At 35.0% G+C, this 25799-nt stretch overlaps 6 protein-coding genes across 8 annotated transcripts; 3 read left to right on the forward strand and 3 right to left on the reverse strand.

Moving 5' to 3' along the window:
- The first annotated feature begins 1527 nt into the window (after positions 1 to 1527).
- Positions 1528 to 4798, forward strand: LOC137810240 (laccase-11-like). The gene is made up of 6 exons (XM_068611411.1): positions 1528 to 1747; positions 1838 to 1989; positions 2085 to 2329; positions 2510 to 2638; positions 2961 to 3884; positions 4518 to 4798. The coding sequence occupies exons 1-6, from the start codon at positions 1538 to 1540 to the stop codon at positions 4646 to 4648; spliced, it is 1791 nt and encodes a 596-aa protein (XP_068467512.1). The 5' UTR covers positions 1528 to 1537; the 3' UTR covers positions 4649 to 4798.
- A 2162-nt stretch (positions 4799 to 6960) lies between these two features.
- On the forward strand, positions 6961 to 9615 carry LOC137810241 (laccase-11-like). The gene is made up of 6 exons (XM_068611412.1): positions 6961 to 7314; positions 7393 to 7544; positions 7668 to 7912; positions 7999 to 8127; positions 8220 to 9143; positions 9270 to 9615. Exons 1-6 carry the CDS (start codon positions 7207 to 7209, stop codon positions 9398 to 9400), a joined length of 1689 nt encoding a protein of 562 aa, XP_068467513.1. The 5' UTR covers positions 6961 to 7206; the 3' UTR covers positions 9401 to 9615.
- A 99-nt stretch (positions 9616 to 9714) lies between these two features.
- Positions 9715 to 11920, reverse strand: LOC137810243 (ultraviolet-B receptor UVR8). Its single transcript, XM_068611414.1, has 4 exons — positions 11628 to 11920; positions 11062 to 11278; positions 10665 to 10974; positions 9715 to 10563 (listed from the first exon to the last, which is right to left on the reverse strand). The coding sequence occupies exons 1-4, from the start codon at positions 11918 to 11920 to the stop codon at positions 10079 to 10081; spliced, it is 1305 nt and encodes a 434-aa protein (XP_068467515.1). The 3' UTR covers positions 9715 to 10078.
- Positions 11921 to 12045: 125 nt separating this feature from the next.
- Positions 12046 to 15255, forward strand: LOC137810245 (putative glucose-6-phosphate 1-epimerase). Its single transcript, XM_068611418.1, has 10 exons — positions 12046 to 12184; positions 12266 to 12382; positions 12460 to 12573; positions 12733 to 12784; positions 13103 to 13240; positions 13556 to 13654; positions 13910 to 14007; positions 14490 to 14597; positions 14678 to 14759; positions 14998 to 15255. The coding sequence occupies exons 1-10, from the start codon at positions 12117 to 12119 to the stop codon at positions 15061 to 15063; spliced, it is 942 nt and encodes a 313-aa protein (XP_068467519.1). The 5' UTR covers positions 12046 to 12116; the 3' UTR covers positions 15064 to 15255.
- LOC137810242 (pentatricopeptide repeat-containing protein At5g66520) lies at positions 15232 to 17031 on the reverse strand. The gene has a single exon (XM_068611413.1). The coding sequence runs from the start codon at positions 16906 to 16908 to the stop codon at positions 15352 to 15354; it is 1557 nt and encodes a 518-aa protein (XP_068467514.1). The 5' UTR covers positions 16909 to 17031; the 3' UTR covers positions 15232 to 15351.
- A 291-nt stretch (positions 17032 to 17322) lies between these two features.
- On the reverse strand, positions 17323 to 25326 carry LOC137810244 (phosphopantetheine adenylyltransferase). Of its 3 annotated transcripts, XM_068611417.1 has the most exons (8): positions 22144 to 22361; positions 21984 to 22055; positions 21357 to 21416; positions 20780 to 20874; positions 20385 to 20454; positions 20139 to 20263; positions 19088 to 19095; positions 17390 to 18348 (listed from the first exon to the last, which is right to left on the reverse strand). In XM_068611417.1, the coding sequence occupies exons 1-8, from the start codon at positions 22273 to 22275 to the stop codon at positions 17426 to 17428; spliced, it is 1485 nt and encodes a 494-aa protein (XP_068467518.1). In that variant the 5' UTR covers positions 22276 to 22361; the 3' UTR covers positions 17390 to 17425. The 3 variants fall into 3 exon arrangements, with proteins under 3 accessions (XP_068467516.1, XP_068467518.1, XP_068467517.1); XM_068611416.1 differs by lacking the exons at positions 17390 to 18348; positions 19088 to 19095 and adding an exon at positions 25169 to 25326 and having other exon boundaries at positions 19898 to 20263; positions 22144 to 22300; XM_068611415.1 differs by lacking the exons at positions 19088 to 19095; positions 20139 to 20263; positions 20385 to 20454; ... (2 more) ...; positions 21984 to 22055; positions 22144 to 22361 and adding an exon at positions 18453 to 18751 and having other exon boundaries at positions 17323 to 18348.
- Positions 25327 to 25799: the final 473 nt, after the last annotated feature.

Consider the following 25799-nt stretch of genomic DNA (forward strand, 5'->3'; position numbering starts at 1 on the left):
TTACATATTTTATTTGTAATCTTTCGGCCCATCTACTGTGTCCCAGTAACCCAGCACTTTGTTCCCTACCTATTTATCTCCCCACAACAACAATAACCAGCTTTAAACTATTCTGCAAGAATATATTATTTTAATTACAAAATTATATTTTAAACTTAGTATTCAACTGGAGCATCATTATCTTAAAATAAGTTCAGGCAGCTAAATAAAAGCTTTTGAAATCATAGGTGTCAATTAAAAGTTTTATAATAACACATTAATTTATTTGAATGTATTGTTAAATTAAAGTTAACATGCTACAGTTTAAGGTCTTTTTTTTCACCATTAATTTTTTTTATAAATATATTGTAGATTTAATTGGAGAACTGCATGTCGTGGAGCTGTAAAAGTAACTGCAGACAATTCATGGCACCTTAACCTAACAAAATAGTACGAATTTATATATATCACTTGGAAGAGAGTTACGGAAACATAGAAATAATGTAATCTTTAATGGAAGAGTGATCGATGGTTTAAAAGTGGTTGTCTTGGTTCAAGTGAAGGCTTAAGTCTCTCTTTAGTTTGTTCACCTTTTTCAAGTGGTGTCTCGAACTTTTGGTGTGTATGACTATTGTTTCTTGATTTATCTTTTAGCTCAAATTTTTTGGGTTGAGTCATGGGTGTTTTGTAATTCTAGCGTCCGGCGGTGTGAGTGTTGAGATGAAATGTCTTACATATTTTATATTTGTATAAGGGTTAGATCACCCTGGTTCACATTTATTTATTTTTATTATAAAAAAAATAATTTATTATACACGCAAAACATTTTCGTTTATATTAGTGCTCTAATATTACGAAGAGTGCTGCTGATTCATTACAGCAATGTTATAATAAATTTGTAAAATAGAAATGAAACAATTTTATTGACAAAATTCCAATTATAAACTGTTGAATTCACAGTTTATAGGGTTGTCATATAACATTTTCATATTATGTAGAATCATATAACTGGTTGCTTACACAGTGACACAGGGCTCAGATTTCTTAACTTGGATATAACGTAGCAGTATCGTAAAAGTTCTGCGATTTACAGAAAGTATGCAAGCCCTAAAGCAAGCAACTACTTCTTTTTTCCTGAAAATAGCCAAATGAATTATTATGAACAAAAGTTAGATTGTTTTACTAACTCAAACACTAATATTAATTATATATTATACACACAATTCTGCTCAATCTCTCCCACTCTACAGTTGCATTCTACCACCCTTTAACACATTACTTCTCTTTAAAGGAATAGATTAGCGCAATGTACAAGGTTTGTTTGGTCCACATATCCTCACTTTAAGTCCACACTGAAATCGGAAACTAAAAAAAATGAACTGTGCTTCTGAATATTTTTTATTGGCCTAGGAATCTCAGCCTCTAAGGCATTCCAAAGACCATGAAGTCATTGTCAACATATCGCTTGCAAGCCTTGATGCAAAACAATTTCGTTACCTAATCAAGTTCTCTTTAATAAACTAACTAGTCCAACCTTGCAGCAATTTGTATAAATGCTATGTGTCCACATTTCTTCGCCACCAATATATATCTCATCAACAGTGAATCACAGGCATATACTAAACTGAATAGCTGTCTAAGAAGAGCAGAAAAAATGGCTGCTGGCATGGACTTCAGCAGTCACAGATCTTTGTTAATAATTATTTTCGGATTTCTTGGCTTATTCTCCTTCACAGTTGAAGCAGCCACAAAGAAATACCAATTTGATGTGAGTTATATAGTATGCATTTATGTTCAAAATCAGCATGCTTAAGTATCTATTTGAATTTTGATCACATTGATTATATTCTACCTACAGATTCAAGTAAAGAATGTGAGTAGACTATGTCATGCAAAACCCATTGTAACAGTAAATGGGAGGTTCCCAGGGCCAACGATTTATGTTAGAGAAGGAGATAGAGTGCAAGTCAACGTAACCAACCATGCAAAATATAACATGTCAATTCACTGGTAAGCCAATTTGTATTTTCCAGATTAATCATATTATGTTTATAAATGCAAATGTGGGATTCTTATAGCATTATATGGATTATTCTATGCTGCAGGCATGGAATTAAACAATATCGCAATGGTTGGGCTGATGGGCCAGCTTACATCACACAATGTCCAATTCAAACTGGTAGCAGCTACACTTATGATTTCAACGTCACAGGGCAAAGAGGAACATTGTGGTGGCATGCTCATATTCTTTGGTTGAGGGCCACAGTGTATGGTGCTATTGTTATCATGCCTAAACCAGGGACCCCATTTCCTTTCCCACAGCCAGCTAGAGAATTTGAAATTTTGCTAGGTTAGTCCAGTTTCTGAAAGACATTATACATATATATAATGTTTGGTTATACATTGTAGATGCTATTTTTAACTGGAAAGTTAATCATTATGGTTTCTATATTAATTCTCTAAGGGAATTGAGGCGATTTTCTGGCTTTTCAATGGATTTTCAATTACTTATGATAAAATTTGTTAACAGGAGAATGGTGGCACAATGACGTGGAAGCTGTTGAAACGCAAGGGAACCAAATGGGCTTGCCACCAAATATGTCAGATGCACATACAATCAATGGAAAGCCAGGACCGCTCTTTCCTTGCTCAGAGAAACGTAAGTAAAATTTGCTCTCAACTTTGTTTAAGGAAATAATAATTATTAAATTATATCTAATCATATTGTACTTATATGCAATTAATTTAATAATGATAGAATCTCATCATTAGTATCATCATTAGTATCGTGGAGAGAAAATGTCCTATATATTTCCTATACATGAAGTGATGTAATCATAAACATAAGAGAATAGGAAACATATCTTATAAAATGATGTAATCATAAACATAAGAGAATAGAGAATAGGAAATAAACATGAATAAAAAGTATCTTTGTTCCATGGGAGATAAACTTAAAAACCGTTTCATGTATAATTCAGATACATATGCAATGGAGGTTGAACAAGGGAAGAGTTACCTACTGAGAATCATCAACGCTGCCCTGGATGACGAGCTTTTCTTTGCCATTGCGGGTCACAACATGACAGTGGTGGAGGTTGATGCTGTTTACACAAAACCATTCACCACTCAAACCATTATCATTGCACCTGGTCAAACCACAAATGTTCTAGTCAAGGCCAACCAAGTAGCAGGAAGATACTTCATGGCTACAAGGACCTTTATGGATGCACCGATCCCAGTTGACAACAAATCCGCCACAGCAATATTCCAATACAAAGGCATTCCAAACACTGTCCTCCCTTTTCCTCCTTCTCTTCCTGCTGCCAATGACACACCTTTTGCTTTGAGTTACAACAACAAAATAAGAAGCCTAAACTCTCCTCAGTACCCCGCTAATGTTCCACTCGAAGTTGATCGAAACCTCTTTTACACCATCGGTTTGGCCCAGAATTCTTGCCCTACATGTGTCAATGGAACGCGGCTTCTTGCTTCCTTAAACAATGTCTCTTTTGTCATGCCCCAAACCGCGCTTCTCCAAGCTCACTACTTCAATATCAAGGGGGTTTACAGAACTGATTTTCCTGATAAGCCTTCAACTACTTTTAACTACACGGGTGCACCATTAACGGCTAATCTTGGTACCTCAACGGGCACAAGAATTAGCAAGGTTCCCTTTAATTCTACAGTGGAGCTAGTTTTGCAAGACACCAATCTCCTCACTGTTGAGTCGCACCCTTTCCATCTTCATGGCTATAACTTCTTTGTTGTTGGAACTGGGATCGGTAACTTTGATCCTTCAAAAGACCCAGCTAAATATAACTTAGTAGATCCTATTGAGAGGAACACTGTTGGGGTTCCCACTGGTGGCTGGACCGCAATTCGTTTCAGAGCTGATAATCCAGGTATGCATGTCAAGAAGAAATTATTACGTGCAGTGTGCTGTTCATTTTTTTGTCATAGATTAGAAAATTTAACTTCATATCATATAAAGATTGGTGAGGGCAGTGAACACGCGATGATCTTTGTTACTACAAGACCTAAACCCTGCAGAACACTTCTTCTTGTTGCAATCTTTTCGTCTTTCCGGTCTTTCGGTTAGGCTTCTTTCTACTGGATCTCCTTTGATCTGGACACGATTGGGGAGTACCTGCGAACGATCAAATCAGTCTGAGAGCTAGGTACCAGAAGAGCAGAGAGTGAATAGTTACCTTGGGTGTTGTGCCTCTTCTCCTATTTACACTGCTCTAGATGGACTATGACTGCTTTAGGTCCAAACAAAGGTCCAATTGTGCCTTAACCGTACTTATCACCTAAGTTGACTTGTTTATACCTAATTACGTGTTTAGCTTTTCGTCTAGTCGGCTTTGTCATTTGGTCGGCCTTTTGGCCATCGGGTAATACAATCTTAGACTACCTGATAATTTCTTCACGATGACCTTGGAAAACTAAGAAAATGTTAAACATTCTGTAATACAAAGATTGTCTTAGTTGTGATATGATGACTTGTTGTTTAATTTGCACGTATGGTTGTGTAGGTGTTTGGTTCATGCATTGTCATTTGGAGCTGCACACTGGTTGGGGATTGAAAACGGCGTTCCTCGTGGAAGATGGGCCAGGACAAGAACAATCTGTTGTGCCTCCACCAAAGGACCTTCCAACATGCTAGACATGTACAACCTTGGATTGTGTTGTAACAGTGTTTTATTCAACACTTATTATCTGTTAATACTTCCTGCTAGAGATGCAGAGTTTTAATTAAGAGTTAACAAATGTAAGCAATGTTTGGAGCATGCATAAAAATTTACTTGTTCTTTCATCCCACTTGTTGATACGTATTGCGATTTCAGAGTTATATTGAAGCAAGGGACACTTTTTACGAGCAATGAAAAATTTATTCAAGAATTTAAACTATCAATTAACTATTAAACAATACTTGCATAAAGTATGCTTGTGTTCTCATTTACCACGAATTTGTTATATTATTGTCACATTTCTTTCACCAAAGATGAAACTGATCGATGCATCCAATTAGTAGAGCTTTGAAAGCAAGATTACTATTTGCCTTGCTTGCTAGTTTCTTTGAAACTCAACTTGCTATGTTCATGAAGTTTGATTGAAGCTTCGGACTTTAAAATTAGAATGCTTATTACAGATAAATATATAAAATGCTCTTTATGGTTCAAGATTCAACACTCCCATGATTGGTATAGGTAAATTCATGCATGAGTAATCAAATGTTGAGCTATTTCACACATGTTTGAGACGAGACTTCCCAGCTGCTACATGTACCCAGTAAGGTTTAGTCATATCATGGCTGATATGATGCTCTGCCAATAGTTTTTGCCAAGTAGTTTTGTGATATCCAAGTCATGATATGGCTTCACCAAAATATTATTTTTAAGAATTTAATAAAAGAAAAATGTTATTTTTAACTCTTTCTTAAGACCCTTTTGAAAGGAAAGTTTTGCTTTGATTCAATGAATACGGTGACAAAACAAGGGATGTGATAGGGAAAGCTCTAGTGCATAAAATGCTTGAACTCCATGCACTTCTTAACTAAAAAATATACAAGAATTTTAGGAAAAAAAAAACTACTCATCAAAAGAACATAAGTTGGTGGCAAAACATAAACAGCTAGCAAACGAAACTAAGTTGGTGGAGCACGCTCGACCATTCAACGGCATTTTCCAAGCAATAAAAACAAATTAGGTTGATGGCAGGTTAATGATATAACAATTTATAACTAATAAGAAAATTTTATTTCACTTTAATGTCATAAGCATTCATCCACTCTTGAACCAATTAAACCAAGATAATCAGTTAAGTACTCTAAATGAATAAAAAAAGATTTCATAAGTTTACATCAATCAAAGATAAAATATTTCATAGTATAAACTAAATAAAACTTCACCTTATATAAATTGGTTTTATAAATTGGTTTTGTAAGATTGAGTTAGACTTAAAGTTCACTTTCTTAATATGATATCAAAGTCATTTAGGATTTATCCTAATGAAATTTGGTAGTATGATAAGGTCACCCGTTATCGGATCACTCATAGATTTTACACATGAGTTGACTGATTTTATAAGATTGAATTAGACTTAAAGTTCATTTCTTAATGCATATTACTATTATAACTTGTAATTAATTTTCTGTATTCAATCATTATCAAAACTATCTCGAAACACAGTAATAATTTCTATCCTTAATTATAAGCCTAATCAAATATATTGTTTTCAGGTTTGGTAGCTGAAGCATAAAGCTACATATGACTTGCCTCCAAAAAGATGTTTTCTCAAACATCCGAGGATCAATATACTTCAGAAAGAAAGAGACCAGACGAGGGAAAAATGATGAATAAAAACGATGGAAAAAGATAAATAAAGGTCTAAGATTGACGTGATAAACAAAACTCTATGGTTGTTACTCCCATGGTCAAAATATTGGTTTATTTATGTCAAAATCTGGTTTTATTTCTAAATTAGTTCAAATCAAATGAGCTATTCCAATTATTCAAAACATAGTGGTATTGTCGTGCCGTGACCTTCAAAACTCATCCACCGATTTTAAGCTTCTCAAACAGCCTCGTGGGTTCAAAAGGTTCTTAGAGAAGAAATTGAGTTAACTATTATATGAAGCAGAAGATAAACTGATATAGAACATGGTCGTTACATTTCTTTTCTTAAAAGTTGCTACATCTTAAAATAGTGAGATGTCACTATAATGGACTCACAGCAATAACTAAAATAAGGGGAAGAGGAACTTTTCACTTGGGTGACACAAGGAACTAATTTCTAGCATTAGCATTCACCCTTTGGCTTTAAGACATTACTTCTCCTTAACGATAAAGCCTGTAGGCAGAGTATATTGAGGTAGATTACTGGGTTAGATTTCATCTACCTATCATTTTCAGTTCAAATTTTGAAAACTTGTAGTATACCATTATATCATCTCTAAATACTGATCCATAGAAACTCAGCCTATACAGAAGCAAAGACCTTACAATTTTTTGGTCATATTTTGCTTACAAGTTTTTACTCACAGCTCATTCAAACTTAAAAGTACTACCTAATCATCCTATGCTGTTTATAATTCTTAATGCAACAAACTGATAGCCCATATCTTACCTTCTCCTCCCCATTCATAAATACTCCAACATATGCAACACTTCCTGCATCTCTACAAGCCAAGATATCTAACAGAACTGGGAAATCAAAGACGGAATGGCAAGCTTGGGGTGTTCCATGTCTGCCTTGACCTTTCTCTTCTTTGTCTTTGTTAGCTTAATGTCTTCTTCATCTGAAGCTTCCATAAAGAAATATCAGTTTGATGTGAGTTAGAGTTATTTTGATATCATAATCAACATGCTTATGCAGGGTTCACTTGATAGCGTTTTGTGTTTTCTGCAGATTCAAGTGGCGAATGTGAGTAGACTATGTCATGCAAAGCCCATTGTAACGGTAAATGGGAGGTTCCCAGGGCCAACTATATATGCCAATGAAGGAGATAGAGTGCTGATCAATGTTACCAATCATGCACAATACAACATCTCGATTCACTGGTAAGCCAATTGTGCTATATAAGAAACATAGGTAAAGCTTTTGATACAAGCAAACATGTATATGTGTATGCTACGTTAATTTTTTATTTCTCTCACAAGTCACAACCTTATTGTTTATTATAGGCATGGACTTAAACAATATCGTAATGGTTGGGCGGATGGACCAGCTTATATCACACAGTGTCCAATACAGTCAGGAAGAAGCTATACTTACGATTTCAATGTTACTGGTCAAAGAGGAACACTATGGTGGCATGCACACATTCTATGGCTGAGGGCCACTGTGTATGGTGCAATAGTGATTATGCCTACACCTGGAACACCATTTCCTTTCCCACAGCCAGACAGAGAATTTGAAATTCTCCTAGGTCAGTTTGAATGTCACTATATCTTAATATTGGAAGAATAACATAGTAAGAAATTTGCTATAACTAACTGTGTGTGCATGCAATAGGTGAATGGTGGAACAATGACGTAGAAGAGATTGAAAAACAAGGGAACCAAATGGGGTTGCCACCAAATATGTCAGATGCACATACGATCAATGGGAAGCCAGGACCACTATTCCCGTGTTCTGAGAAGCGTAAGGAAATATTCAGTTCAAGTTGGGTACTTGGTTGAGGTTTGGAAAGAGTGAAAACTTTGTACTAACTACAGTTTGTTTCAATATTTTAGATACATTTGCAATGGAAGTAGAACAAGGGAAGACTTACCTTTTGAGAATTATCAATGCTGCCCTCAATGACGAGCTGTTCTTTGCCATTGCTGGTCACACTTTGACAGTTGTGGAGGTTGATGCTGTTTATACCAAACCCTTCACCACTCAAGCTATACTAATTGCACCTGGTCAAACCACAAACGTTCTGGTCCAAGCTAACCAAGTTGCAGGTAGATACTTCATAGCCACCAGGGCCTTTATGGATGCTCCAATTCCAGTTGACAACAAAACTGCCACAGCTATTCTCCAATACAAAGGCATCCCAAACACTGTCCTCCCCATCCTTCCACAGTTGCCGGCTAGCAATGACACACGTTTTGCTTTGACTTACAACAAGAAACTAAGGAGCCTGAACTCTGCTCGTTACCCTGCTAATGTTCCTCTCAAAGTTGATAGAAACCTTTTCTACACTATTGGTTTAGGCCAGAATTCTTGCCCCACATGCCTCAATGGGACTCGGATACTTGCTTCATTAAACAATGTATCTTTTGTGATGCCCCAAACAGCGCTTCTCCAAGCTCACCACTTCAATATCAAGGGGGTTTTCAGGACTGATTTCCCTGACCACCCTCCAACCCCTTTCAACTATACTGGTGCGCCACTAACCGCCAATCTTGCCACTTTAACTGGCACAAGGGTTAGTAAGATTGCTTTCAATTCCACTGTGGAGCTAGTTTTGCAGGACACCAATCTTCTCAGTGTTGAGTCACATCCATTCCATCTTCATGGCTATAACTTCTTTGTTGTTGGAACCGGGGTTGGTAACTTCGATCCCGCTAAAGACCCTGCCAAGTACAACTTGGTAGATCCTATTGAGAGGAACACAGTTGGGGTTCCTACGGGCGGTTGGACTGCATTTCGTTTTCGGGCAGATAATCCAGGTATGTCTGTCTCGTGAAGTTGTCCTAAACTTCTAAGTGTTGAACAATCTAAGAATTGCTGATTTTGTCTGATATTTAACAGGTATATATTATGTTTGATTGATGTTATGTTCTTGTGTACTGTAGGTGTTTGGTTCATGCATTGTCATTTGGAGCTGCACACTGGTTGGGGGTTGAAAACGGCATTTGTTGTGGAAAATGGACCAGGACAAGAGCATTCTGTTCTGCCTCCACCGAAGGACCTACCAACATGCTAACCATCCACCAAAATATACCCAAAGTGATATTCAATAAAACACTTTTCAATATTTTTACTTTTATTGTGTCTTTCTGCTCAACCTTGCTGTGAAAGTTGCAGAAGGTTTTTAATTGTGTGATATAAAAAGGGCAGAAGCAATAGTTAGGAGTGATTTTTAGGAATTCTTTTAATTAAATTTCAAAAAAAAGAATAAATGTCCGTACTACTTTGTTATTCCATGTGTATTGCTTCCTCCTTTCTCGCATCTCTTAAAAGTTAAAATCCCTTCAGCTATTTGTACCAAAACTGTCTGCAAAAATAGACATCACGATCTAAACCACTGAAAAACAAAGACCCCTATTAAAATAATATCATCATAATCTTTCTGTCCTCACCCTTATACATGATTTAATGCACTTCATCATACAGATAAACTATCGTCCAGAAAATTATACCAGTAATGCGTGTTTCCATGAAACTGCACAATGAAGTTTAAGCTTAAACGACATAAAACATCTACAAAAGAGAAAAGTACATATGACATTGGACCAGCAGAGGGCATATATTTATTTATAGATAGACTCTACTCAGTCCATCTTTAAGTTCAAGCATACAAGACTATTTTCTATCTTTCCTTTTCCCCCCGACTAAATTTTCTTGGTCTGGGACTAACATCAAGGTATATGTTGAAGCCAAATCAGCCAGCAACTAGGACCAGATTATGATCAAACCCCGCCACGGCCTGTAAAATTTGAAAACCCTCCAAGGAATCAAGGCAAAATGGCTCCACTTGGTCAGCAGAACTAGCTAATCCAAGTCTGCCACTTTTACCAGAGCCCCACAACCACAATTCCCCTTTGGACGTGAGAGCAAGGGAGTGTGCACGCCCTGCTGAAACCGAGACAGGGTTTTCCCCATTCAATACATCAATGAAAGAGGGTACTTTTCCATCCCCGAGCCTCCCAAGCTGAGAACTAAGGTTCCATCCCCATGAAGCAATGTTTGTAGTCCCCACACTACCATCTGATTCACCTAGCTGGCATATTGCCAATGAATGTCCAAGCCCTGCTGCAATAAAAATGGGAGGGACGGTCATATCAACGGGCAAAATCCCCAAATCTGCTTCAGCTCGACCCAACTGGCCATACACGTTGCTCCCACAGCTCAAGAGCACACCGTCACCTGATATAACAACACAATCAAAACTCAAGGTCAAAGCATGCATCTTATAAATTGTTACAAGAAATGAAAGAGGTGTGTATTGAGAGTTGTGTGTTACTTACGGCAAAGAACCAGAGAATGATCAAGGCCACATGCAATGTCCAGAACATGAACACCATGCAATTCTTCCACCAAGCGGGGCTCCCATACTATTGGCATGTCATTCTCCTGTTCCATTCCTTGCAAGACTCTCTTTTCAGCATTTTCGAGGTCGGAACTAGAGAGTTGTGAGCTATTCTGAAACGTGGATTCCAGCAGAGATGTGTCAAAGCGATTACCCATTTTGCCTATCCTACCGTCCGCAGAATAACCCCATCCAAACAACTTGCCATCAGCAGTACGAGCGAGAGCATGTCCCCATCCAAACGAGACCTGTCCAAATTCAATCATAGAAACAGTGAAGACAACAAAAGTTAAGCCTGTTAAGAATTGAAGCAGCAGATGAAGTGGAAGAAATACCTTTGAGACGTTTTCTCCAGAAAGCGCTTCAATTTTTGTCGGCAAAAGAGCCTCGGTGATATTTTCACCGAGGCCAAGTTGACCGCGTTTGGACTTCCCCCACACCCACACCGAACCGTCATCCCCAACGGCAGCGGAAACAACACCCGAAGCAAAAGCAGCGCACACGTTCACATTCTCTAACCCCTTCACTCTCTCTGCCTCATGCCATGATTCTCTACGCAAATACCAGAAAAAACTGCTTCTCAAAAACAACCCAAAAAGACACTGACACTGACAACAAATCGTAAAAGCTCTAAAATGTATTAGAGCTTAACCCCAACTTAACTCGAATCTATATATTATATAATTATGAATTATATAAATTGTCAATAAAAATTTATGTGCATAAATATGTTCCAGATTATTAAATTGTCAGAAATTTAACAAATACATTTGACACTTCACGGATACGTATCTTAAGAGTGTTCTACGAATGTCCTACGAGTGTCCTACATATCCTAAGAGTGTTCTACGAGATATCGAAGAGAAGTGTAAATTTCATAGCTCTACTTTACTTTACTTACCTAGAGGATGGGCCGCGGCCGAGTTGGGCCTCGTTGTTTCGGCCCCAGGCCCAGAGATGGCCGTGAGAAGTGAGGGCCAGGGAGTGGTAGTGTCCGGCGTGGACGCTAACGATGTCGGAAGGGAGAGTAGCAACAGGGGTGGGTTCGTATGCGTGGAGTCCCACACCCACCGGAGATCCAACGGCTCCTTGGCTTCCGTCACCGAAACACATCACCGTGCTCATCCATTTCAGCTGGACCCCACTAACCGCTTTCGGTTTCAGCTTCCTCAACAACTCCTGTGATCGCCACATTTCTTTCTCTCTGCCTTTTCTTGTCCCAAACACATTTCCACTGGATTTCCTTATTCCTTCCTGGGCTCAACATGTTCGGCCCACCATTGGTCATGGGCCGGTTCGGGCTATAAATCAATATAATGTGAAATAAAAATGAAAACAAGAATAATAGTAATATTTGTGAGAGAGAGTGAGAGTGAGACGAGGAAAACAAATGGCGATGGTTTCCATGGCATTCAGTGTCCAAACTCCCACCCTCCCCAACCGCTGCCGATTTAACAGGTTAATCTGAATTCAAATCTGTTTGCAAACATAGAAATTCTTCGGTAGTTTCAATTTCATAAACTTTGCATCTGGTGAAAGGCGTCGTGGAATGGCGTATGCAAGCTTGAGCAACAAAGCAAGTGCATCTTTGGGTGTGCGACTGACAGAAGGAGAGGGGAATTTGCCCAAGCTTGTGCTCTCTTCTCCGGCTGGTAGGTGCGTAGTTTTCTACAACCTATTTTCCCTTCACACTCGATGTGTACGCGTTGAATCAATCTGTGGTGTGTGTGCAGTGAGGTTGAGATATACCTCTTCGGAGGCTGCATTACCTCTTGGAAGGTTCCCAGTGGCAAGGACCTCCTCTTTGTTCGCCCTGACGCTGTTTTTAACCAGAAGAAACCCATAAGGTTAGGTTCTTCTCGTACAAATCGTTTTCCTCTTTACTTCATATGCTCAATTACTCTTTTAAGTATCTCTCCAGAGATTGTGGCAATCGTATAGTTTGATTTTTTGCTGTTCTTACTAATTTTGGATCCCGGACACTGATGAATTTCATATTTGGGCAGTGGAGGCGTTCCGCATTGTTTTCCACAGTTTGGTCCTGGTCCAATTCAGCAGGTATGCGTACTTCTTTAGTCAATTACTCAATGCCATCCTATTTTCTGCAGTTCATACTTTTTTACGTTATATCTGCTTCATTAAAATGCAAAAAACTGGGAAATAGAGGTAATCTACCTGTCGGTCCTGGGTTATAGGTAACGGTGTGAATCGTTGACTTCTATGTTACTCTGGTAAATTTTGCTTCTTTTAGCTAATTAAACTTGCTTCCCTTTAGTAAAATTCCAATTCATGAGTGGTTTATGATTGTAATCTCTTCTTTTCCATGTATACCACAATGCTTTAATTTAAAACATTTGCTTGTTGAGTATTCAACAGCATGGGTTTGCACGGAATATGGATTGGACTGTTGTTGATTCTGAAAGCGCAGAAGGAAATCCTGTTGTAACTCTGGAACTGAAGGATGCTCCTTATAGTCGTGCTATTTGGGATTTCAGCTTCCATGCTTTATTCAAGGTTAAGGGCTTTTTTTCTTCACCCACAATTCATCTTTGCAATACTACATATTTAACTTCTCCAAAATGAGGTTTTCACTTTAGAGGATAAACTGTACAGTTGAGATTGTAACTTCATAGTTTATTGTGCATATACATGTATTTTACTGCAATTTCAACTGTTGTTTTTTCACTGAACAAGTATAATTGCACTTTATCCTCTGAAGTGCACACTGTCACTATAGAAGAGCCACCACAACAGCACTAGGCTACTTGCTCATGTTTGTCATGTTCTACTACCTAATGATGATGGAATGGTTTGCTTCCTTTTGTGCAGGTCGCACTAAATGCTAAAAGTCTTTCAACCGAGTTAACAGTTAAAAATACAGACAGTAAAGCATTCTCATTTAGTACTGCCTTGCACACATATTTTCGAGTAAGTGATAAGGGTCTGAATTTTGAATAATCACACCACGGAATAACCTAAATAATGTTTATCTATAACATTTGGTATTGGGTTTGCTGAAGATCTAAACTGAAACTAAGCATCCAATCCGTTATCAAACATTTATCTTTCAGTGTTACTTAAATCAATTTGATCTAATCTAATGCACAATTTTTTAACTCTGACTCCATTGCTTAAACTTGCTGCTTGAACTTGTAGAAATAATCATTTAGTGTTGTCTTGCAGGCTTCTGCTAGTGATGCATCTGTAAAGGGGTTGCAAGGTTGCAAAACTTTGAACAAAAATCCAGATCCTAAGAGTCCAGTGGAGGGGACGGAAGAGAGGTATGTATGATACTTTTTGTCTGGGATTCTTCGATAGATATAAAACAGTAATTAATTGCGCTGGGAAAAGAAATGGCAGTTACTGAAGTTTGCTTTCATGTAGTCCAAGGGTTAGATAACAAACTATGCTAACTGACTTTTAAGCATTTCTAATGAACTTTACCATTCTATACACATATTGACATGCATTATTTTGTTGTGCATACACTTTGTTCTTTATATATGTCATCTATTACTTAAAATCCACCTTTATTCATTTTGCCTAAATTTAAAGTAGAAGTCCAAAACATTACATTCATTTATTGACATGTTCCCATTGAGTTTTCAATTTTTTTCTCATTCTTAATCTTTATCTATTACACAGGTATATTTTGACTCAATTTAATTCATGTAAAACCAAAATTTCATTCAATAATGTGGAATCATATCTTGACATTAAATTTCTTAATTTAGCCTAATAGATAGTAATCTTCATAATGCAGGGATGTGGTCACTTTCCCTGGATTTGTAGATTGTGTTTACCTTGATGCTTCCAGTGAGTTGCAACTTGACAATGGTTTGGGTGATCTAATATCTATCAAGAACACAAAGTATGGAATTTTAAACTTCTATTAGTTATTTGGTTTGCCCAATTCACTTGCTTTACTTCTTTTGCCTCTTACCCATGCAGTTGGTCAGATGCTGTGTTGTGGAATCCTTATCTTCAAATGGAGGCATGTTATAAAGATTTTGTTTGTGTCGAAAATGCTAAGGTAATGGCTTAACAAAACATTTTACTAAAGTATCAAAGATATTCTCCGCTTGGCTGTGCATTTTTTTCATGACCACAATTTTGCATGATGGCTATTGAATTTAAGTAGAAACCAGTGGCTTTTTGTCATTCCTCCTGAGCATCCTGCAGTAACACAGTATTTTGATTGCTGAAATAGTTTTAAAGCCTTCCCTATTGATTCTTCTGAATTTTATTTTTACTACTTCTAATTGCTTCAGATTGGAAGTGTCCAGCTAGAGCCAGAACAGACTTGGACAGCTGTGCAGCACCTTAGCACAGCTTGAATCGTAAATGTGCTTCTCATCGATTATTTTTTAATTTGATAGGCCAAAAAAATGTATCTGCTGTGTAAATAATTTTCTATGCCACGAATTAGTAGGCTAGTGGCGAGGGATAATGTATAAGAGGTAAACCTTGTCTAATCCTCATAACATTATTGTAACAACAAAAAGGAAATAATAATCGTCTTCTTTCTATAGGCGCTGGAAAACTACATTTTTCTCATTTTCGTTACTCTCAACAGGCATTGAAAACCATTTTTCAATTTAATTCTCCACTCAATTTTTTCCTCATCAGTTAACATATCTATTGGCAAGATGATTAGGCATGTCATATATCTCTTGGATACGTGGGTGGGATCGATCCCCTGCAAAGAACTCGTGGACAACCCCATTCAGGGTGATGCTACTGCATCCTGGTTGATTTAGCAGTCCTCTATGTTTGATCTGGCTTCTCACTCTGACTGCTTGGTTCCATTCTCCGGCTGCAGCATATATGCTTGCCAAATGAATATACCGGCCACTATGATCAGGGTCCAACTTTATCAGAATTTTGCCAATCACTTTACCAAGCTCAAAATGGTTGTGCTGTTGGCAAGCATTGAGCAGTGCTCCCCATATTGCAGCAGTTGGCTTTACGGGCATGGACTCTATGAACTTCCTTGCTTCTTTCAACAACCCTGCACGACCCAAAAGGTCCACCATGCATCCATAATGCTCCGTAGTGGGTTTAATATTGTAAACAGAACTCATGCTCTCAAACAGGGATTTTCCTTCTTTAGTTAGTCCTGCATGACTGCATGCAGTCAGAATTGCCGTAAAAGTGATCGAGTTTGGCTTAGTTCCTGCTAGCTGCATTTGGGTAAACCAATCTAGGGCTTCTCTACCCTTTCCATGGATTGCAAAGCCACTGATTATTGCCGTCCAAGCACAGACACATTTCTTCTCCAACTTACTGAACACTAGTAGGGCCTTTTCCATTTCACCACATTTAACATACATGTCTATAAGAACACAACCCAAAATTTCATCTATTTTTATTTCGTTTTTTTCAACATAGGTGTGAATCCACTCGCCTTGCTCCAATGCACCAAGGCCTGCACATGCTGAAAGGGAGCAACTGAGAGTTATACTATCAGGTTTGATGCCTGCAACCAGCATTTGCCGAAGAAGTGACAAAGCTTCTTTGTGCATGCCTGCCCTAACACCCCCAACAATCATGGTTGTCCAAGAGATGACATTCTTCGCAGGCATCGCTTGAAAAATCTTGTAGGCCATGTCTACGTTTCCAAATTTTGTGTACCCATCAATCATTGTGTTCCAAGAAACAACATCCGGTGAGGGAAGCTGATTGAATAGAACGTGTGCAGAATGGATGTTGCCCGAAATTGCATACGCACGAAGGAGAGAGTTTGCGGCATAAACCTCCGAACCAAAACCCATTTTGATAATGTGAGCGTGGAGTTGCATGGTTTCTTCAAAGGCTGAGAGAGCAGAACATGCTTTCAGAAGGAAAGGGAAAGTGTAAGAATTGTGAGGCACCGAATTGTGAAGCATTTGATGGTACAAAAGGAGCGCTGCTTCTGGGTCATTACTATTTGAGTATGCTCTGATCATGGCGTTCCATATGACAGTATTAGGTAAGCTTATTCTGTCAAAAACCATACGAGTGTAGGCTAAGTTACCCAACTCTATTCTTGCATATGAAGCCAAGAGCCTGCTTACTGTTAAATGGTTCCTGAAGGTGCCTTTTTTAAACAATCGGCCATGAATCTGCATCAGTTCTTTTATATTTGAACATCTCTCCAATAAGACCTGGGTCTGCTCCGCATTTGGTGAAAGGAGCAGCATAGTCACCGTTATTGTGCAAAGAAATCAAACTATCTTCCGAAGAGAAGTCGAAGAAATTTGGAGAGAAAAATTGTGGACATGGCGCAAAATTAGTGGCTATAATTTATTCTCACTAGTTTCGGATAAGATATTTGTTAGTAAATGTATAATATCCTGTTTTAGATAGAAAGAGAAAAAAAAAATGCCCTTTGGCTTTTTCCACCTACTTTGTGCCGTTTCATTATTGACCAGTTATTACCAGACAGTTTTTGAAAATTACGAATGGAAACGGCTATTTGGCGATATTTTGGCCTCTTACTTTAACTGAAGTACAAATGAAAAACAAACTAACTTCGCTAAAGTTTAACCAAATCCAAAAAAGTTACTCGAATATTACTATTAGGTAATTTTTGTTCTCGTGAACAAATTTGAATCAATCAACACAAGAACCACTGAACTGTTAAAGGAAATGAAAGTAGAAAGTAGCTAGCTTTACAGTCTCGAAACTTGAAACCACTCTCCTTGCCAATTGCTTTCGTCAAGAAGACAACATTGCAACTATGCATACGAGTAGAATAATCAGCCCCACAGCAAAAGCCCAACAGACCCACTTTCTGTTCTTTTTCTTCATCTGGCTGGCATAGTAGAGACTATTAGTTCCACCATGGATGAAGTTACCCGCATTAGCCACATTCTCCTCAATGTTATCCACGCTTTCTCCCTGTGTCTCAACCAGAACAGCCATATCAAGAAAAACCTGGTGAAGCTTATTCAAACTCCTCTGGATATCCATCACTGCCTCATGCCTAACTTGAGTGTCCAATTCTGCATCCGTTTTCCCAGCCAAAAACTCCACTTTGAGACTCCCAGAAACCATCTTCTCCATGACCTCCTCAGAGGGAACCTCACCCGTTGCTGTGTAGTACCTTCTCTTCAAATCTTCCTTGTGATCAGATAGAATTTGGTCTCTCAAGGACTGAAAATCATTCATCATTGCCCTAAGCCTGACCCTCAAACCATTTGTGACAGATATTCTGGTCCTGTCAATGGGGCTCCCCTCTTTGTACATTTCTGACAAATTATGATTGACCATGTTGGATTTGTCAAGAACCTCAAGCGTTGCCTTGATGATCCGTGCCTTGCGAAGCACGGCAACCATGTCAGACTCCATCCGGTCCCTTAGGCCACGAAGAACTTTGGCACTGTGGGTGCACTTTGCCTCTTCATTCAGTTGCTGAAGATCAAATAAGAGATTGGTAATCTCTTCCATTTCAACCTTGATCGCTTCAACTTCTTGGAAGAACTGAGAGAGGTTGCGGTCTTCTGTGGGTTTGAGTCTCCCTGTCTCAATGTCAAGATCGTCTTCACGGTCCTTCTTTGCCTGTTTCTTAAGTTCCACATAACTTAGGAACGATTTTGTCATCAAATCATTCATCTTTGCAAAGTTTTGCAAAATCCCACCTGCAAAACCCACAGAACAAGATATACAGCAGAGAGAACTGATAAGACACAAAACAAGAAAACGAAACGCTTATAGTTTTTCATGAGAAGAAAATGAAGCATACCCTTTTGGCCAAATTCAAGAAATGAGTGAAATTTCTCAATGGACGCAAGATTTTGCCGAGAAAAAAAATGCTCCAAGTGACCTACATGAAAGAAAAACACAGTTAACGATGGCAAATGACGAGGAAAGCAAGAGATGAGAACCAAAGCATAAAAGAAAAGGAAAGAATGAAACATCAAAAATTGATTCTTTGTTGTGCCACGCATAGAGAAACGTGGTTCGGGAGAGGTTTTGTTTTACTTGAAAAGGAAAAGTATAATCAGAAAAGAAAAACTCCCCATGCAATTTCAGAGTGGTAAGAACAACCCATGCAGTTTCAGAGAAGGGATAAAAGAGTAGAGAGTGATAATGTTGTTACCTTTTTCTTGAGTGCTAATGATCCCTCGTTAAACAAATTAGTGAGAAGATAACGAAAATTAGAGATTTTGAGTCAGATATCTTCTCAAAACTACAATTTGAATTCCTTTTAGTTCGAAAAAACATCCCTTGGATATGTGGAACGAAGAAAAACGGTAACTCTTCAAATAAACACTGCATTAATCATTCATTAGATATCAATCTATACTATTATACAAAGATAATTAGTCAGTTTATTTGATGTTATCTTTTAATGGGACAATTTTACCTTTAATAAACAAAAAATACTTTATTTATTTATTTAATAAAATAAATAATTTAATATTTTTCTTTATTTCAAAATAACTAAATAATTTCTTATATAACTTTTTAATATTATTTTTCAAAATTATATAAAATTCGCTTTTTTTTCTTAACTTTCAGACTATAATTTCATAGACTAAATTTATCATTTATTCATTTGTTAACTATAAATATTTGAGTAGAAAGTTGAAACTCGAAAGAAGAAGAAAGATGAAAAGCCACAATCTTAGAAAAATTGTTCGAAAACAGTGATTTTGACTAAAGGCGAAGCATAATTAAGAATATTCATGGGTTAGTTTGGTTTGTTTTGGGAAAGAAAAAAGAATCTAAATCAATTTAAATAGTTACTCAAATTATTCTTCATAAAAAAACGTGTTAGTTTGTTTTTTAAAATAATAAAAACAAAATACAAATATAATATTATAATAAAATAATAATATAGAATTGCAATTTAAATCTAATAGAAAAAGTGATGGTTAACTTTTCATGTTTTAATTTTTTATATTTTTAAAAATTAAAGGAGTTCAAATTAATTTCTTAAAAGAGAATCCTTTTAGTCAAACAAGAATGTATTGTGCATATGAATGTGAGATTAACATAAAATAGGATAAGAGAAAAGATTAAACCATCACTGTATCCATGAAAAATTAATCAGAAAAGTCTTTTTAAGATATTTTTTATTTTTATTTAAATTTATTATATAATATATTCATGTGACTGTATCCAATGAAGAACACCGGTTACAGTAAAATAAAACATTTGGTTTTATTAGAGAAAGTATAAATATAAATACAAATACAACACATTTCTATTAACAAAACAGTAGTGTTTGTGTTGCTGTCGGTTAAAGAAAAAAAGATGCATCATTACAACATTTTTCTGAAAGAATGTGACTTTCCTCCTTTCAAACTTAGAAAGAGTGTCATAACATGCATATCAGTTGCTTCAATGAACATCTTAAACTCATCTTTCAAGAATCTTTGAACAAATATTTTAATAGAAAAAAATTAAACCAATTTTTTGTAACTACGTCTGCGATATCGTGTTTTGATGTTTCTCCTTTTCAGCCTTTTCAGCCTCAATCTTCCGTAGTATCGATGAACTCAGCTTAATTTCACCTGATCCTCCAGAAAGCAAATCCACAACTTCAATCTGCATATGATCCAGGAAAATAATTCCTTATATGTCACTAAATTTTTCGAAAATAGAAGAATTTTCTTAACTATTTTTATGTCAGAAACAATAAGCAACCACATAAACAATAAATTGAGACCTTCAACTGTGAAAGGCCTCTTTCAGCTCTTTTTCTGTTTATTGCCAATCCTCCCGGTAATGTCTCTTTGCTGTAAAGTAGCCAAATCCAGTTCGTAATGAAATAACTCCAAGACACTTTTAAAAATGAACATGTATAAAGTTGTGTTCAATTGTTTTTAATGCAATCAGAATTGAAGAGAGAAATAAAAAATCACAACAATGGACCATGGGATAAAAGAGAACACCCAGTTATGTTTTCTACCTAAACAAGGCTTTAATTATCATGATCATTGAGATCAGAAACCAGCCAATGGGAATGAGATACTTGATCAGAACATGGAAGATACTTTTTATAACCTGTCTATGGATATACATAAACTAATATGGCTACACAGGAACAGTCTTAACACTAACCTTACAATCACAACCTCCAAATTTTCATCTACAATGGAAGGGCCAAACGGATCTGTGATTGGTACAGCTTGCACTTCTAAATCTGGCTTGATAGACTGCATGTTAGTTCAAACAAATATCAATAAAAATTTATTAAGAAAAAATGCACTTTTCATATAAATTCTGCTAGAAGAAACACTAAGCATCTGATGGAACAGTGTGTAGATTCCTATATCATTATTGTCACATTCACACACAACCCACGAACTAACTATTCCAGAAGACATCAACTGTTAGATGAAGAAACGAGAAAACTTCTATACTATATCTCTAACACATATAACCAGCAATACAAAACTGTATAAAACCATGCAAACTCTTGTATGCAACTTGAAAAAGATATGTTACTGCGGAAACAGATGTAAAAATGCTGCCCCTCTTGTTCTACATTGACATGCAAAATGAAAAGCTTATTGTATTCTGACCAACATTAATGCCTGTCAATTTTGTTTTTCTTCTTTAAAGAACAAAACACAGGAAACTCAATTCATGAATAAATAACAAGGAACACTTTAATTGTCTGTACTCGTACTCATACCTTTATGAAATTTTTGACATTATTTATCCTTTCTTCAACTGGCTGTATCAGTTCAGCAAACTACAAAAGAGCACAAGGATTAAAACAGACTCCTTTGTGTGTAAAAATCCAAGCCACGGGGTTGTCGGACAGAAATAAAGTGATTTTCACCATATGGTTAAAAATTTCAATTAACAAGATCAAATAGCACAAGACCTTAATTTAGCTAGCTGGTACCATTTTCCAAATATAATCTTTATATAAAAAAAATTAATCACTGAATTTCAAGAGCAGAACATTTCAAAGCACTCAATAACTTTCCCTGTTTAAGGGCTAAATTCAGTTAATCTGTTGGAAATTTTGAACACTGACTGCTACCTACTCCTATAAATAATTTGAACAGTCAAAATTGAAATTAATTAACATAGAATTCTATAGAGTTCAACAATTCAAGAAAAGACTGAGAAAAACAACCAAATTCTATAACCAAAGCAACGACATAACGATATGGTTGGACTGTAAAACGAATTGCGTTTTGCAGTTTCAGTTGAAAACCTAAAACTGTAGAAGCAATATAATTGGTGAGAGGTTGTGTGCAAATATAATTTTGCAGAAATAAACAAAAATAAGAAACAATTCAAAAAGTACCAGCTTTTTTGCCAACATAGGACCGTCGCAAACTCCAATTACAATCCGGCACTTTGCCACTTCCGCAGAAGCCTGCACACAAGTTTCAAACTTTCATATTTTTTTATCTAAATAAAAAATAAAATAAAATAAAATAAAAGAATATAGTCAAGAGAGAGACGGTGAGAAAGAGGCGGTGGCCGTCGTGCAATCGGTCAAAGGTGCCACCGATAACGACGGCGCGGTAGGTGTTGGGCGGAGAGAGAGAAGGAAGCACCATGAGCATAGGGTCATGGTCATCGTGAACCGCCATTCGATGTGCTCAAATTGCTTTCGCTCTAAGCACGAGGAAAGAGTGGTATTGGGTAAGTATCACATAAACAATACAATTTGTTACAATGAATCTTATATTTTATATATCAATGTCATTCATACATTTTTTCACATGTTTTTTTTTCTAATTAAGGTTTATTAAAAATATAAAACTATTAATAGCAGAACTTAAAATTTTATATTTTTAACAAATTTTAATTCATGAAAAAAATTTATAACAATATAAAACAATCATTATTAATATATTGAATTTTGTTTGCTGCCATTTTCTGTCACTATTTGATGGATAATACTTGTTGAAAAATATAAAAATTATTTTGTTATTATATATAGTTATAAACAGTTGAGGTGCTTTGTGGTTGGTTATTATAAAAAAAATATATATTTCTTGGGTAATTGTGCCTTTGTCATAGTGTATCGAACCGTCTCGTTTAAGTCTATTTAGCATAATAATCCCTAGTTTGCATTGGTTAAGTGCGGGTGGGGTGGGTTGACTCGCATAATTTTCATAACTTTAAAATGCAGAATTTTTTTTTCACCTTCATATTTTCTTCATGTAGTTTCAAATTTCACATTCCAACAATTTTAATAGCATCTTATTACGCATGTCTAATGAAAATAATAATATGAAATCATTTACCTAATGCATCTAAATAATAAAAATTTAAAATTTTTATTTAAAAAATTATTATGTTTTTAAAATATTTCTTATACGGATTGTTTTGTAGGCCCATGAACCAATCCTTATGCGGGATGGGCTACAAAAATCAGTCCACAGATATTATGCGAGGCGGGCCAAGTGCGGGACGGACCAGCCCGCATTATCACCCCTGTTAGGACACAGTGAATTACGAAAACAATTTGGATGCATTATGTTAATTTTTTTAGATTTTAATCATTGTCTTTGAAATTGTTGTTCTTAATTTCAGTTAATTTATAAAAAAATATTAAAATAGTAACATAAAGAAAACTCTTGTATTAATATTGTCTGATAATAGTGTTTTTAATGTTCAAATATTAGTTTATTTAAAGACATGATTAATGAAAATAGTTAAAACGAAAACATATTGTTAACAAAATGATTTTAAGTAATTAATATGCACTTGAAATTGTATGTATTATTAAATAAAAATGAGTTATTTATTGTGTTTGTTTTGTAGTGCATAGAAATAGGTGTCCAAATTGCATTTGTTTTCTTACTTCCTTCACGGAACAAATCAATATTTTAAATGAATGATTCATTTCAGCTTGCTCATTATAAAATAAATAAATTAGGTATATTTTGAGGATTCAATTTTCATTTCTACTCTCTTATTTTAACTTACTTTTATCTTTTATTCAATTTATATGCTTAGTATTTATATTTTAATGAAAAAATTATTAATTTAATGTATATTATGTTGTACAATGTATTTTAACTTTAGTTCTGTATTTCTTTTTACTCTTGAAATAGGATGCAGTTAGCAAAATTAATAGATAAAGTAGTTGAAAGTTAAAAAGTTTGCTGAAATTGAAAGCTTAAAGCTGAAAGTTTTGATAAACTAACATTAAAAAATGTAATTATCTAGCATAAGTAGCTATTTAAGTAATTGAAAAATGCAAAATAATCAAATTGACAGCAGATTATTTTACTATAACTTGAAATTTAATATTTGTATAATTTTTTAATAACTATAAACTTTAATATTTAAGGATTCTAGGATCATCATAATTCAGATCCAATGACAATTTATAAATGTATCATTTTATCTAAAATATTTAATTCGTTACAGCATCAACAATTAATCCAACAGATATTGAACACTTTTCTGAACCATTTCAATCTATGAAAACCTTGTTAACACAAGTAGTTATTAAGTAATTGAAAAGGTATTAAAATAAGTAATAGTAAAAATTAAATAAAATTGTTTGGATATTTTATAAAAAAAATTAACTGGTTTAAAAAATTATAAATAAAAATTAAGTTATTAATTGATGATATGTATGTAATACTAAAAAGAAATAAGTAAATAAATTTATTATTAGATTTAATAAAAAAATAAATGTATAAATTATAATTTTAAAATAAAAAATTTAAGAAAAAAATTATATTTAAATTGAAAGATTATGTAAATATATAAATATATATCATAAATTATAATAACAAATATGATTATATAATATTTTTTATAATTTTTTAGGTTTTAAGGTTTAGGATTTATCCATGATATTTATTTACATCAAAATACCTATAAAATATTTTATTTTAATTTTTTTTATGGATATTTTTTCATAAATAAATTTTTATATATTTAATTTTTAATTTTCAAATTTTCTTCAATTTCAATTTTATAAATATTTAAATTTACTATAGTTTTATAAATATTTAGAAATGGAAATATGATATCTAAAGAAAAAAAGTTTAGATAGAAAAATAAAAAGAAAAGAATGATAGGTAAAGAAATAAAAGTAAAAATAGTGTTATTTGAAAAAAAAAATATAGTTTACTCCTCCACTGCAGAAAAAAAAATGAAAATGAATCCCATATGTGTTTATATTCCATAAATAAGTGCCACTTGAGGAAAATAAGTGCTTATGTCTGTTGATACTAAATAAAAAGAGCCACCCAAACAAAACCCAAGTAAATCTCCACTCTACACAGTGAAAAAAATACTCCTATGTATCACAAAGTCACCTTTTTTTTTTATTTTTCAGATAGCAACAACCACTAAAAGTATCATAATAAAACAAATCAAAGACTTTATAGCAGACCCCGTGTCCTCATCGATCTATGAATTCTGATAACAAAGGGGAATGCAGAACGCCGAAGCATAAATTTGCTTTTTTTTTTTCTTTAAACACTAAATAAGAGGCAAAAGAAAGAAGAAGAAAACCTGAAAAATTGAAGCGAGTAAGGGAAAGTCGAATCGCAGCAAATGAGCTGAGAAATTGAGGTTCGGCGAGAGAGGAGAAGAAGCGAATCGGAGAAGGCAAAGGAGAGATACGATTGAGGAGATGAAGTGTGAATATTCCTGTGCGTTTGGATTAGGATGAGAATGTGTGGGATTTTAGGGAATAAATATATAAGGATGTGAGAGAAAAATATGAAGAAAATAATGATTTTTGAACTGAAGAATGTTAGACTCGATATGTGAGAAATAAAAATTTAGAAGAGTTTGTGAGTGGTATGATAGTTATGATAGAATTTTGATTTTTTTTAAATGTATAAAATATTACTTTACAAATTTATTCTTGTCTATTATAAATATATTATAAAATATTTTTTTTAAAATAAATAACTTTACATATTCATAAATTTAAAAATTATAGTTAAAGAAATAATATATTTAACAAATTAAATAAAAACAAGAATTCATATAATTTCTTAAAATATTAAAAATATATTATACAATTCGAAAATAAATAAAATATTATATAAATAAAGAAAAATATTATTTTTTAATATTAAAAATCCTGTAATAATAAAAAATAAAAAATACTACAACAAAATAATACAATATTAAA

The sequence above is a fragment of the Phaseolus vulgaris genome, chromosome 2, assembly GCF_000499845.2.
Source record: "Phaseolus vulgaris cultivar G19833 chromosome 2, P. vulgaris v2.0, whole genome shotgun sequence".
In the NCBI taxonomy this organism is placed as follows: Eukaryota; Viridiplantae; Streptophyta; class Magnoliopsida; order Fabales; family Fabaceae; genus Phaseolus; species Phaseolus vulgaris.